Here is a 12,281-nt window from a genome sequence, read left to right as displayed (position 1 = left end):
ATGACCCTGCCTCATTGGCTTCACCCTAACCCAGCCCTGGTTCCTACAAATCTTTTTCAAAAACAGGCAGCCAGCCTGTTGCAGTTTGCCAATTTGATTTTTAAAATATTGCATTAAAATATTGTTTATCTTGATTACTGAGTTTATTGGATCTCGCTGAATTGTAGCACCCAAGGTGGGTGCTTCCCTCACCTCACCTCACCCAGGTCCTGGCCCTGAGAATTACTAAACTTAAGTTTAGTGAACTTAATGAGTTCAAGGAGCTGAGTTTAAAACTTGGGAGCCAACCAGGCAAAAGAGACGGGAAGGGCATTCTAGGCAGAGGTGACAGCATGAGGAAAAAGCACAGAGGAGGGAACAGCTGGGGTGTGCATGGCAGACCTGAAGCCATTTGGTGCTTCTGGAGAGAGACTGAGCAAGACCATGTTATAAATGTTCAGTCTCTGTTAAGTGTTGGGAGTTTTCTCCTATTCCCTGAAATGGAATGTGCCATGCAGAGTATATAATCCTTGGCCAGTGTCCTAGGAAGACTGAGTGAACCAAATTCAACTGTAAATTGTAAAAATAGTGGCCCTGTGAATCTTTGAATTCTTTGACAGGTGGCAAGCATTTGGGAGACTAATCTTTTGAGGGTGCCTCTCTTCTCCGAAAGTCATGTCCAATCCCCCAAGGCTAAGCTGGACTACCTCGATTTGCCCATTTCCAAAACTGTGGTCACAGATGGTACCTATTACCAGGTTTAGCCTTGGGTGGAAGGAAAAGTGGCCTTTCAGCTCCATGGTAGATTAGTTATATTAATGGCCCTAATTCCCCATCCTTCCGAGTCCAGCCCTTTCCCCTTAGTTCTTGCAGCTTCTCCCATGAGAAGGTGAAGTGCATTTCCCTGCCCTGGAGTCTAAGTTTGGCTGTGAGCTTTCCTTTAGTCAATGTGACACGAGCAAACATGATGTACAAGCAGAAGCTTGCAAACCACTCACTCCTTTCTGCTCTTGCCCTGGGCCAATGGCATGAGAACATGCTCAGGCTACCCTGCCAGAGGGTAAAACACGAAGAACAGAGTAAAGGTGCCCCCATCATCCCAGCCAAGACCATCCTATAGTAATAATCGCCAGACAACCCAGCTCAGGTCAGCCAAGCTAATCCGAGACCAGCCCAGATCTGCCCAAACCAATGTACTTACTGGCCAAGTAGATATTGATTATAGTATGTCCTTGAGTTCTCTTAACCTTTAGATATTTTTAACCATCTCATGCCCTTTCCTTAAACCTTCTAAGTTTACTCTTACTTGGAAGCCACGTATGTATATATTTTAACTTATAGTAGTTAAGAATTGATTCAATTACAATAAAAAAAAAACAAATGATAATGGTTTAAGAAAGAAGTTTATTTCTCTCTCAAGTTTAAGAAACCTATTGGGAAGCAGGACAGAGCTGGTAGGCATTTGGCACAGTTTGAGTCCCAGGCTCCTTCTATATTGTTGCTCAACCCATGTGTGTCTTCCATTTCCAGGTTACCTCATGGTTCAAAATGGCTTTTGGACCTCCAGCTGTTGCATCTACATTCCAGCCATCAGGAAGGGAAAGGGATGACCTCATTTCATGTAAGGAGAATTCTTAGAATTTATGGATAGCACTTCTATTTATATCCCATTATCAGAACCAGTATAGCTTCCAATAGTAATATGGCCACACCTAACTTATTTTATTTTATTGTGTTTTTAAAGATTTTATTTATTTATTCATGAGAGGCACAGAGAGAGAGAGAGACAGGGAGGCAGAGACAGGCAGAGGGAGAAGCAGGTTCCATCCAGGGAGCCCGACATGGGACTTGATCCCCGGTCTCCAGGATCATGCCCTGGGCTGAAAGTGGCCCTAAACCACTGCCACTGGGGCTGCCCCACACCTAACTTTTAGGAGGGATAGGACATATAATCCGACACCTTCTCCAAGGTAACATTTGCTCAGATAAAAATCAGTCAATTTATTAAGGAAAAGGAGAGCTAGCATTCTTTCCAAGAGTATGCCACTTTATTCATAATAATAATAGCTACTATTCACTTTGCTCTTCAATAAATAGGTGGTCACAGACGGAAATCAGACACCAAGGCTAGAAGGCAGGGCACCCAAATTATAGTCTCAATTCTACCCTGAATCGTATGACCTTGGACAAGATTCTGAAATTCTCTGGGCTTGTTTCAAACCATCTGAAATTGAAATCCAGTATAACTAGAGACCCCGGAGAATACTTCCAGTTTGCTTCCAACTCGAGGCTTCTCCCTGGGGCCCTTCCTTCTCCAGGTCTCAGCTCATGTCATTTCTTTAGCAAGGCCTTCCTCCCTGCACCCCTGCCTCTGGCATGGTCCCTACTCATCTCACACAGCTACAGTCCTTGTCCATCATAGCACCTGTAACGATGTGTGATGAGGTATTTACTGACAGGCTTGCTTGCTAAAGGGGTGTCATGTGACCATGAACCCCATGAGGGAAGGGGCCACATTGCCTGGCCATCTCTGTATCCTCAAGGATCCCCAAGAAATACCTGCTGGTTGGATGACTAATGGCTTGAAGTCTCGGTCCTACCTCCTTAATGCTTATAGGTACAGAACCCACCCTTAAGAATGCATATTCTAGAAGGGAACTTTTTTAAAAGGTGGAAAGTTCAATATCAAACATACTGTGAGTGTAGGAGGAGCATGGTCTGTGGCTGGGGGAACTTGAGAAGATTCTTCCTATGGCGGTGTCCCCACTGAGACCAAAACCCTTATCCACCTGCTTCCAGAAGCTCTAGGCAGGTACCCAATGGCAGGAGTCTGGGGCCCAGGTGTCCTAGTCCATTTTTCAGCCTGGGCAAAATTCCTGCACCCACAGAGCACTAGAAACTGCTAATTTGTACATGCAAATACAGCAATAGTGAACCCTCAGCTTCAAGTCACCTTGCCCATGCCAGCATCTAAACTACCAGTCACTGACTCCATAGCACCCTCCAGGCTGAGAGGGGCCCTCCTGGTGAGAGGCCTGGCTTTGTCATCTTCCCAACAACCACCATGTCACTGCCAGCCTTCAGCCCTGCAACAGGGCATCACAGCATGGAAGCCACCCCCCCACACACACCCCGTGGCCCTGCAAGGCCCCTCTGGGCTGAGAGGTAAACTGGCTCATCCCAGCTTCAAATCCTCTGATGGAGTGAGGTGGGGGCTGGTCTCCAAAGCACAGGCACATAGCCCCGCACGACCCCCACCCCAATACTGTCTGATGGTGACAAACACCAATCCCTGTAAGGGCCCCGTGTCCCCCGTAGAGCCCCCTCCCTGCACGAAGTCACGAGGGGCTCTCAGCAGAAGGGTGGGGGCAGAGCCAGCCGGAGAACAATGGGCCCAGGCGAGGGGGGAGTCGGTGGGGTTCCCTGGCTGCCTTGTCATCGCCATAAACCTCATTACCTCGCGGTCCCCTAGGCCGCCTCTCTCCTTACCCAAGGCATCCGCCGGCTTCGCTGCTGATTCCCACATGGCGTGAAAAGCTCTTAAACCCCCCGCTGTATTTTTAATGGGGGCAGTGACTAATTTAGCCCTACGCCACCAACCGTCAAATCAAATCTTCTGTTGGTACTTACCGAGGACTCACCTGGGCTCCATGGGGTTCAGGATAAATCTGGAGCTGGAGAGGGCCCAGAGACGGTGATCTGGCAAGCCCTGGAACGTGCTGGTCCTGCCCACAGCCTTTGGTGCCGTCTCTAAGGTGAGCCTAGCTGTGGACCGGGCCGGACTGTGGCTGGCCACACTTTGGGGAACAGCGTGCCTGCCCTGAGTCTCCCCCCAAACGGCCAAGTCTCCAGGGGACTAAATATTGAAGTTCATTGCCTTCGACTTCCAGGAATTCCAAGGGTGACTGCTCCCTTTGGCCCACCACTGGCAGGAGTCTGCCCTGATTTGCAGGTGCCATGGGCATTTTATAAAACTAAATGCCCCACCCACGTGAGATTCTTACATGCGGTGGCCACGGGGGGAAACTCTTACAGGTCACCAGAAGCCCCTTGATATGGGAGTCAGAAGATGCTGGGTATAATTGCTACAAATTCCATGCCCGTGACTTTGTATTACATTGTAATTAGGTGCAATCTGTCTGCCTGTTTCATTTCCGCTCTGCAGAGGGTAATAACCAATTTTCTTGCCCCTTGTGAAAAGTTAACAAGGGCTTCCCCACGCAGGTTCTGAAGCCGCGGCCTCTGATTGGCAAGTCAGTCAGGCACCAGCATGACGGAGGGGTGGGGAAGGCAAGGCAACTAGGATGTCAAATGTCAGGAAACACCCCTTCTTGGGGTTTGCAAGTACGGGGGTGGGGGGCCTCCTGAGATTTTTTGGTGTAGGAACTTGCCTCTTACCCCGCTAGAGCCCTGGCTGGCCCTGGCCACAGGTCTCAGCGCTTCCACGTCCCACTGATCTCTGGGATTGCAAACTGGCGGCTCCCACCTGCCTCGGCTCGGCAGCGCCCCCAGCCCTGGATCGCATGGGACTGGAGGGTTACCCCCAGCTCTTGTCATGTCCTCACACCTTGGCCACAAGTGGAATCCAAGTCCCTCCTGGGGTCCTGGCCAGGTAAGGGTTAACCACCTGCCCATCCCCAGTGGGAGAAACAAGGAAACATCATGGGTCAGCCCACTTACCCCTGAGCTTCCTTTCCACAAATGAAAAGATCAGAGTATTTCATCTTTAAGGGTTCCTTCTGTTTTGACTTCGGTGGCCACCTGCCACCTGATCCAGACTACGCGTGTTAGGTTTCTATGTGTCCTCTTTCCCAAGGGAAGCTGGGTCTGTGGTGTGCAGGTCCCCATAGGCCCCGTGATCCCATGGGGACTCACATAGGGACACAGCACCCTATGGGTGACGACAGTCTCCCCACCCCACCCCACCTCTGCCCCAGACCCCCAGGCCGGGAGGAGAGAACCAGGCAGCCGATGCTAATCGCATGGATTCCCTTTATTGAACTGTACTAGTAACTGCAGTCAGATTAAGTCACATTTAAAAGCAGACCATCCAGTTGCACTGAAACCGATTATATTCATTACATAGTTTTAATCACTGTCCGGTGAACTGGCAAATCCAATCAAAGCATTAGTCTTTAATTAAAAAATTAAAAGGAAATATTCAGACAATAGCCAAGCAATCACATCACGATGCACAATTACCTAGAATTGCAATTAAAAAGTAGTTAACCGAAGGGGGGGAAAGAAAAACAAGAAAGAAAAAAAAAAAAAAGAAGCAAAGGAAAAAAAAAATCACACTAATCCTTTTTTTTTTCTTTAAAAACTATCAATATAATACATGAAGGAACAAAGGACAATAGCCTCAAAAAGCGGGTTTCTCTAACTCTAGAAATGTAGTCTTCGGCGGAAACTCTAAAAGCACACTAGCTGTAGCAGGACAATAAAAAATACTGAGCATGGAATACTTTTAATCTCTGCCATTAATATTCATTTCCAGCTGCTTATAATAGCAGCGCCTCATGGCCAAATCATTAGAGTTTTACATCTGGGTTGCAAATGACACTTTGATTGGATGTAATGTTCAAATGGCCCTCCCCACGGCGTCTCCGGCAAGCCTTCTGCGGAGAGGTGTCCTGTCGAGCGGTCCCTCACTGTGCGTGCTGGCTCATCGTGTGGTTCTGCAAAGGCGAAGAAAGGAGACACGCATGAGGGCAGAAGAATGGAGAGCAGGCCCGGCCCCTCCCACTCGGTGCATTTACGCCGGGAGCCACAGAAAAGCGGCTCGATTATTACAACACAAAATGCAACCTGGAAAAAGTGCTCGGGGGACACAGCTGCCAAGACGCCACGTTGATCGGGGGCTCGGGGATGGGTTCCTGTTGCTGCCAACCTGGGCTCTCTAGAAATTGTTGTGTTGTTTTTTTTTTTAAAGACCGTTCAGGTCTTACCACGGGACTGGCTCTAGGGAGGGCAAGGGGACATGCCAGGAGGGGGTGGCGGTGGCAGGAATTAAAAACAGCCTTGCTCACCTCTCTATCTCCCTTTTGCTCTGAGGAGGAGGAGGAGGAGGAGGAGGAAATTATATCTGATCGCCTGCAGGCTTTCCCCAGACTCCCCCCTCCGTCCCTCCTGGGAGCTGCTCCGAGCCTCGTGGAGGGAGACAGCAGATGTGCCACGCGGCTCTCCGGCCAAGAAACACCCGAGTGGCACAGACGTGCCGAGGCGGCGGGCGGCAGCGGCGCCTGCGGCCGAGGACGGGTCACCCGGCAGGGAGGGCGCTGGAGGAGGCAGCCTGCCAGTCCGGGCACGTGAGCAGCTCCGGCCAGAGGCGTGTGCGGTCTGCCCAAGTCCCCCGAACCCACCCGGGGCAGCCAGGGCCCAGGTGGGCCCCTCCGGCCAAACGCCTCCCTCTCAGCCTCCCTCTCACCGCAGCCCGGGGCACCTCTTCCCTCGGCCAGCAGGGTTGTAGGAGCCAGTGGCCTGGGGCGGGGGGTGGGATTTGGCCTCTAAGAGTGATTTTGTTTCTTTTCAGTGGTCCCTGTTTGAAATCCAGACCCATCTCATCAAAGCCTCAGGTAGTATTCAAGCTCTTGCCACCTGGAGAAAGGAAGCAAAATGCACCCAGGGGACAGGAGCCCTGCTTGGAGCAGCACAGGACCTGCAGTCACAAGGAGTGAGGTCTGGGGCAGGGGGAGGGGGGTGCTCCTGCCTCCCCCCACCCAGGCAGGGCAGTGACTCCTCTGGGGCCCGGAGCTGCCAGTCTGCAGCTCTGCCGATGACCACCAGAGGTCAGACGTGGCGCTGCGTCTCTCCTGGGCTCCGGGTTGAGCTGTGAGGGCCACCAGAGGATGTCCCATGCCCGGCAGCTTTGCAGCTTTGCGGGGGCACAGGAGGGGGCCTGGAGCACCCCCCACTCCATGGCACTGGAGGCCCCCTGTGGCAGCCTCTTCCCACTGCCGGCACTGCTGCTGCCTCCGTGGTGATGTCACCAACCCTCACGGCAAGCTCCGCGCCAGGGAGAGGCAGTGCCCTGTCCCCACACAGCAGATGCCTGCTGATACCCGCGGCACAGAGCGCCAACCACCGCTGTCCCTTTCCTTGGGCTCCTGGGTATGGATCAAGCAAGCACACGTGCTACATGCCGTCAGAGGTACATTTCTCTCAATCCTCACAACAGCCTTACAAGGTAGGACATGGTAAGATGAGGAAATGAGGCTCAGAGAGGCTCAGTGACGGATTCAAGGTCATCCAGCTGGGAATCAGGCAGGGTTGAACCAGGCAACTGGAATCCAAGAAAGCCAGGGCCTGGGGCGAGAAGGTAGGCTTCCAGTGCCCTGCAACTCCTGGGCATTCCAGTCCACGGATCATCCACACTCCACACCGGGCATGAGGACAAACTCTGCCAGCGTGGCCTGGCACCTCGGCGGGGGTGCCACGGACCCAGAGGCACAAGGCAGGTTGTCTGAGGCCACAGATGGGATGCGGCGGTTTCCATGGGAACGCCCACCCTCCAGCCGAGGCACCTCTCCCTGCACTTGTGTGAGCACAGGCAGCCAGTCCTGCGGGGAGCCAGACCCACCCTACAGCAAAGCATCCACCCAGCTTCCAAGCCTTTGGTGATTCAGTTCTCACCTCCCCTCTCCTCCCTGCCAAGCAAGCCACGCTTGGAGTCCTCTGGGCACATGGTCACATGCCACCCCTCCCTGCAAGCCCCTCAAGGCACTTCCAACCCACCTTCCACACATCTACGTGCCTCCCAAGTACAAGCCTAGTGTGCTCTGCTGAGTTGCAGACAGGAAGGCATCACCTCCCTTCTCAGCCCCACAGTCCTTGGCCCGGGCAGGGCACACAAGGCCCAGTGGTGACATGGCAGGCACAGCTGCCCAGCCAGGAACGAGTGGGGGTCTCCCCCTGCCCCCCTGCCAACAGCCGGTCAATTAACAGTGCCATGTGGCCAGTGCTATCTGAGTGTGGTCAGGTCCTTCTTTATGTAGGAGGGAGTGGGGGTGGGGGGTGGGGAGGACGGAGGAGGTGGATAAACATACACAGTTCTTTTTCTGTCCTCGAATTATGGTTGCACCACAAAGTAGACATTGTAAATATTTTTTAAGGAATCAATGGAAGGATAAATATACAACTAAGTGTATGGGTAGGAAGTACATATGTGGAAAGGGGAGAGAGCATTCTGAGTGGAAGGCGCAGCACAGACAAAGGTATGGAGGCTCGAATGAGCCTGGCAAACACAGGCCCCGGTGGGATGACCCCCGCAGAGGTCACATGGCAGCCTGGGAGGGGTTCAGACGGAGACGGTGGAGGCCCTGGATGCCCCTGAACGTGGACTGTTCCATAAGCAGCTGAAAGCCAGAGATGATATCTGATCTCTACAAAACGCTCAAGGACCACCCGCCACCAGCACAAGCAAACGGAGGTATCCCAGGATCTGTGGATAATGAAACAGCCTCTTGCCAGGATGCCAAGAACAGGGCCAGTTTAACACACGTGGTCCACACCGGCTCCTCCGCGGGCTGCTGGCAGAGAAATCCAGGAGGCGGGAAGCTATGCTGAGGACCACTGGTCAGGAAAATATGAGAATAGATGCCACTTCTCAGGTGAAAACCGCAGTGGGCCTTTCCTCTTGAGGAGCAATAGCAGGCAGTTCTTCAGTTAGACTCAAGAAAGGACTTCCGCAGAGAGTTCTGAGACAGAAGGGTAAAACTTCCTTCCCTTAAGTTCTCTAAGAACAAAAGCCCAGGATGTCACAGCAGATGGAAATGTAGAAACTTGATGCCCCAAGGGGGCCAGGCCCCAGAATTCATCCAGCATTGCGTTATTAACTACCTGCTGGATGCTCTGCTCTGGGCCAGGCACAGTGCGGGGTAGGGGAAGACTCCAGCTGGGCCCGGCCCTCTCAAGGGGCCTGATGGGGGGGCGGGGGAGGGGGGCGAACTCAAGACACAGACACCCAAACGTTTGTGCAGGATTAATGGGGCAGATGGCGGCTCAGCGAGAGAGAACCGGTCCGTGCCACCCAATAAGTGTGTGTGCTGGGGGGTGCTGAGGAGGCCAGGTGTTCGGCCGGTGAGGGCATCCGCTCCTCCACGAGCTGAGGGCAGTCTCTGGGAGGGCAGAGGGGGTGCGGGGACCCGTCACCAGGACTCACCAATCACCCCACACACCTGTGCGTGGAGCGGCTCCTGGCAGAGCCACCGCCGATCGGCACAGCTGAATAAACCCAAAGACCCGCGGCTCCTACCCTGCGGCTCGGAGCCATGGTTCGAGGGGCGGGGGGCTTCATCAAGCCATCTTAGAGTCCCTTCCACCCTCCCGGCTCTCACAAGGGCATTTGGCTTAATGTCTATTTCTCTATTTATGCCTGTGCTATATTTAGCCCCTTCGGAGAAGGAAGAAAATCGTTTTTTAAAGATACTACCAACCCTGCAGATAAACACTTCCCGGCACCATAAAGGCCGGGGATGGGGTTGGGGTGGGAGCCAGGAAGGACTGGAAGGCGCCCAGAGGGGAAGCCTGGCATCCACAAGGGCCTCTCTGCCTGCCAGGGAGACGCAGGTGTGGGCCGAGAAGCAGGTGAGAAAAATAAAACGGGGGGAAGGGAGGGAGGCGACAGGGGGCATTGGGTTGCGGCCGAGATGCATTCCCTCAGCAGAGTGCATGCGGCTCTCGTGGAGAGAGGTTCCTGCTAGGGCCTGTTTTGGGTGCCTATGCCTGGCGCACTGCGTCACCTGCCCCGGGGACACAAGTTAGTGATGGGCGAGAGGATGGCGTGCCATCGGCATCCGGGGTCCTGCTGAGACCTCTCTCCCTGCAAGTTGTCCGTTGCCAGCAGAGTGCTCAGGCCCGGGAGCCCTTTGTTACGGGTCTGCATTCATTTACCTGGCCACTCATTCATTCAGCAAACCTTCACTGCATCCCTGCCAGTTGACAGCCACCACGCTTGTCGCTGGGTGTTTAGCAGTAAAATGACCCTGATCTAGAGCCCAAGCCAGGGTGTGTGTTGGGCACACAGGGAACATGGGAGGAGCATGGAGCCTGTTGCTGGACCTTCCTTCCCCAAAGGCTGATGCACACTTGAATGGGCCAGTCCGAGCTTCTGGCCTGGTCCCATTCTGGTTCCACCCAAACCAGGAGGCGTCCCTCACTCTAGGCCTCACCATGATCACACACGCGCATGTGCACACCATCATAACCCTCCCTGGTCCACAAGAGCGGTTTCTTCTTGAGGTCCGGGCTCTGTTTTCTGTCCCTTGATCTGGGACCCTGCTTGGTCTCCTTTTGACAGCCACCCACCACAGTGTTGAGTAGGGGAGACTAGAGGTGCTGGCCACCCGCTGGCCTGGGAGACACGGTCTGTGAAGCAACAAGAGACTTCTCCACACACCCTGAGATGCATAGGCTGGAGAGGACTTCTCTGCCCTGTGCGTCACTCTTGGGTATCACCTTAGCCACTCCTCCTGTGCTCCAGCTACTCTGGGACAAAGTGCCTGGAAGGTCCTAGCATCTCACCTGGCCCTGGGTGATCACAAGGAGGCAGGACGCCTTGGAGGGCAGAGACGAGTAGTCTTGGGTTTGAATCCTGACTCTGCCACTTCATAGCCACGTGGCCCGAGGCCTGTTCCTTGACCTCTGGGGGTTGGCAGAGGGAGGGGTGGTGATAACAGAGCCTCTTCCTCAGAGGCCCTGAGGACTCAGGAAATAATGTGCATGGACTCCTCCCAGACCTGGCCAGGAGAAAGTGCTCCGTAAATGGTATCCTTGAGAGCTTCTTGAACAGGCAGGGAGCTCAGTGCGAGAAGGGCTGTTTGTTCCCTCCTTGGGTCCCTGGGCCGCCTTGGCACCGCAAATGCTGCAGGACTTGCGGTGGAAGCTGCATGGAAGTTTGATGGTCTGAACACTGTGCCTCTCGCAGCTCCTCCTCCACAGGGAAGGAGATGTCGGAGATTGGATGCTTTCGTCCCTGGAGCAGCAGGTGTCGGCCACAGGAGTTGTCCCCTCCCCACAAGCCCCCTGGCCACAGCCTCAGTACTCACAATCCACTGCTCTCCCTCCCACCAGGGGACAGAGTGGGGTATCTGGTGGGAAGGGGCGGCGCAGGGAGACTCTGTGGGGGAGGAAGGTATGTGCTCCTCCATTTATTCACCCACTCATTCGCTCAGTCCTTCTTCCACAGCTGTTCACAGAGTCCCCGGATGTCAGGCCCCAGCTGTGCACTGGCATATAGAGTTTGAGGCTCCAGTTCTCTGGAGGAGCTCACAGTTCCACGGGGAGACCCTCACTCTCAAGGGGCACCAGAGAAGGAGGCTCTCGCATCCCCGTGGCAAATTAAGGATGCAGGAACGCTTAGCAGCCACCCACCAAAAGTCCCTCCCTCCATCCCCTGCAGAAGCCACCTGGCTTCACCCTGACTCTACATCACCTCCCTCTGGTTCGAGGTTGGGAAAGAGGCTGCGGTCAATGCCCTGTCTCCCCACTGCCCACCACTAGGCCACTCCCGAGTGGGCCGCAGCCGTGGAGGCTCTTGTGAGGCTGGCTTTACAAAGAGCTGTCTCCAGGAGCCAGGACCAAGTCCAAGAACCTGCCTTAACCACGGGAAGATGTTCCCTCTGTTTCCAGGGGAAAAGGTAGACGCTTCAGGCTGACACTGCAGCCGTGTTCCAGCTAAGTGGGATTCTGTTGTTTGGTCATTTAACAAACACGGAGCCCAGTGCTACGCAATGCAGTGGACAGAAGATAGAATAAGCCATATCCTGGCCATTTACAAGCTCCTGGCCAGAGGAGGGGATGACATTTCATAAAAAGGGACTAAGGAGAGAGGACTTTTGACTGGCACGTACTTAAGGAAGAAGCTGGCTTTCCAGCTGCCCTTTGAAGATGGCTTGGTTGGGGTTTGCACTGCGGTGTGTGTGTGCACGCGCACATGAGCACAGAGATAGCTCTCCAAGGAGGATGATCCACCCCACCACCCCGGGGAATGGCCCGGAGGTGCCAATGATACTGATAATCATCATAGCTAACATGTATCCTGTGTTTACTGTGTGCCAGGCATTATTCTCCACCCTTCATTATAGGAACTCACGAAACCTCATAACCACCCTGAGAGTTAAGCACAACGACTATCCCTATTTTACAGATGAGAAAACTGAGGCAGCGAATGACGAGCGCTGAGGTCCTGCAGCTGCTGACGGCTGTGCTAGATCTGCACCCATGCAGTCTGTGTGTAGAGCACACGCTTACCCACGGCGCCGTTCTGCTTGTGAAATGTAGAAAGCACAGCATATGCTGAGGGA

At 53.8% G+C, this 12,281-nt stretch overlaps 1 protein-coding gene across 4 annotated transcripts in view; it reads right to left on the bottom strand.

The window, feature by feature from the left end:
* Positions 1 to 4,951: 4,951 nt before the first annotated feature.
* The window catches only part of ZNF423 (zinc finger protein 423), a 333,820-nt gene continuing 326,490 nt past the window's right edge, over positions 4,952 to 12,281 (bottom strand). For all 4 annotated transcript variants that reach the window (XM_038531091.1, XM_038531093.1, XM_038531095.1 and 1 more), the window contains one exon: positions 4,952 to 5,657. In XM_038531091.1, the coding sequence (XP_038387019.1) occupies positions 5,628 to 5,657 (30 nt within the window). In that variant the 3' untranslated portion in view covers positions 4,952 to 5,627. The remainder of the gene's footprint in view (positions 5,658 to 12,281) is intronic.

The sequence above is a fragment of the Canis lupus genome, chromosome 2, assembly GCF_011100685.1.
Source record: "Canis lupus familiaris isolate Mischka breed German Shepherd chromosome 2, alternate assembly UU_Cfam_GSD_1.0, whole genome shotgun sequence".
Lineage (NCBI taxonomy): Eukaryota > Metazoa > Chordata > Mammalia > Carnivora > Canidae > Canis > Canis lupus.
Note: the sequence above shows the minus strand (reverse complement) of the source record. Positions and strands in the feature narration are given on the sequence as shown.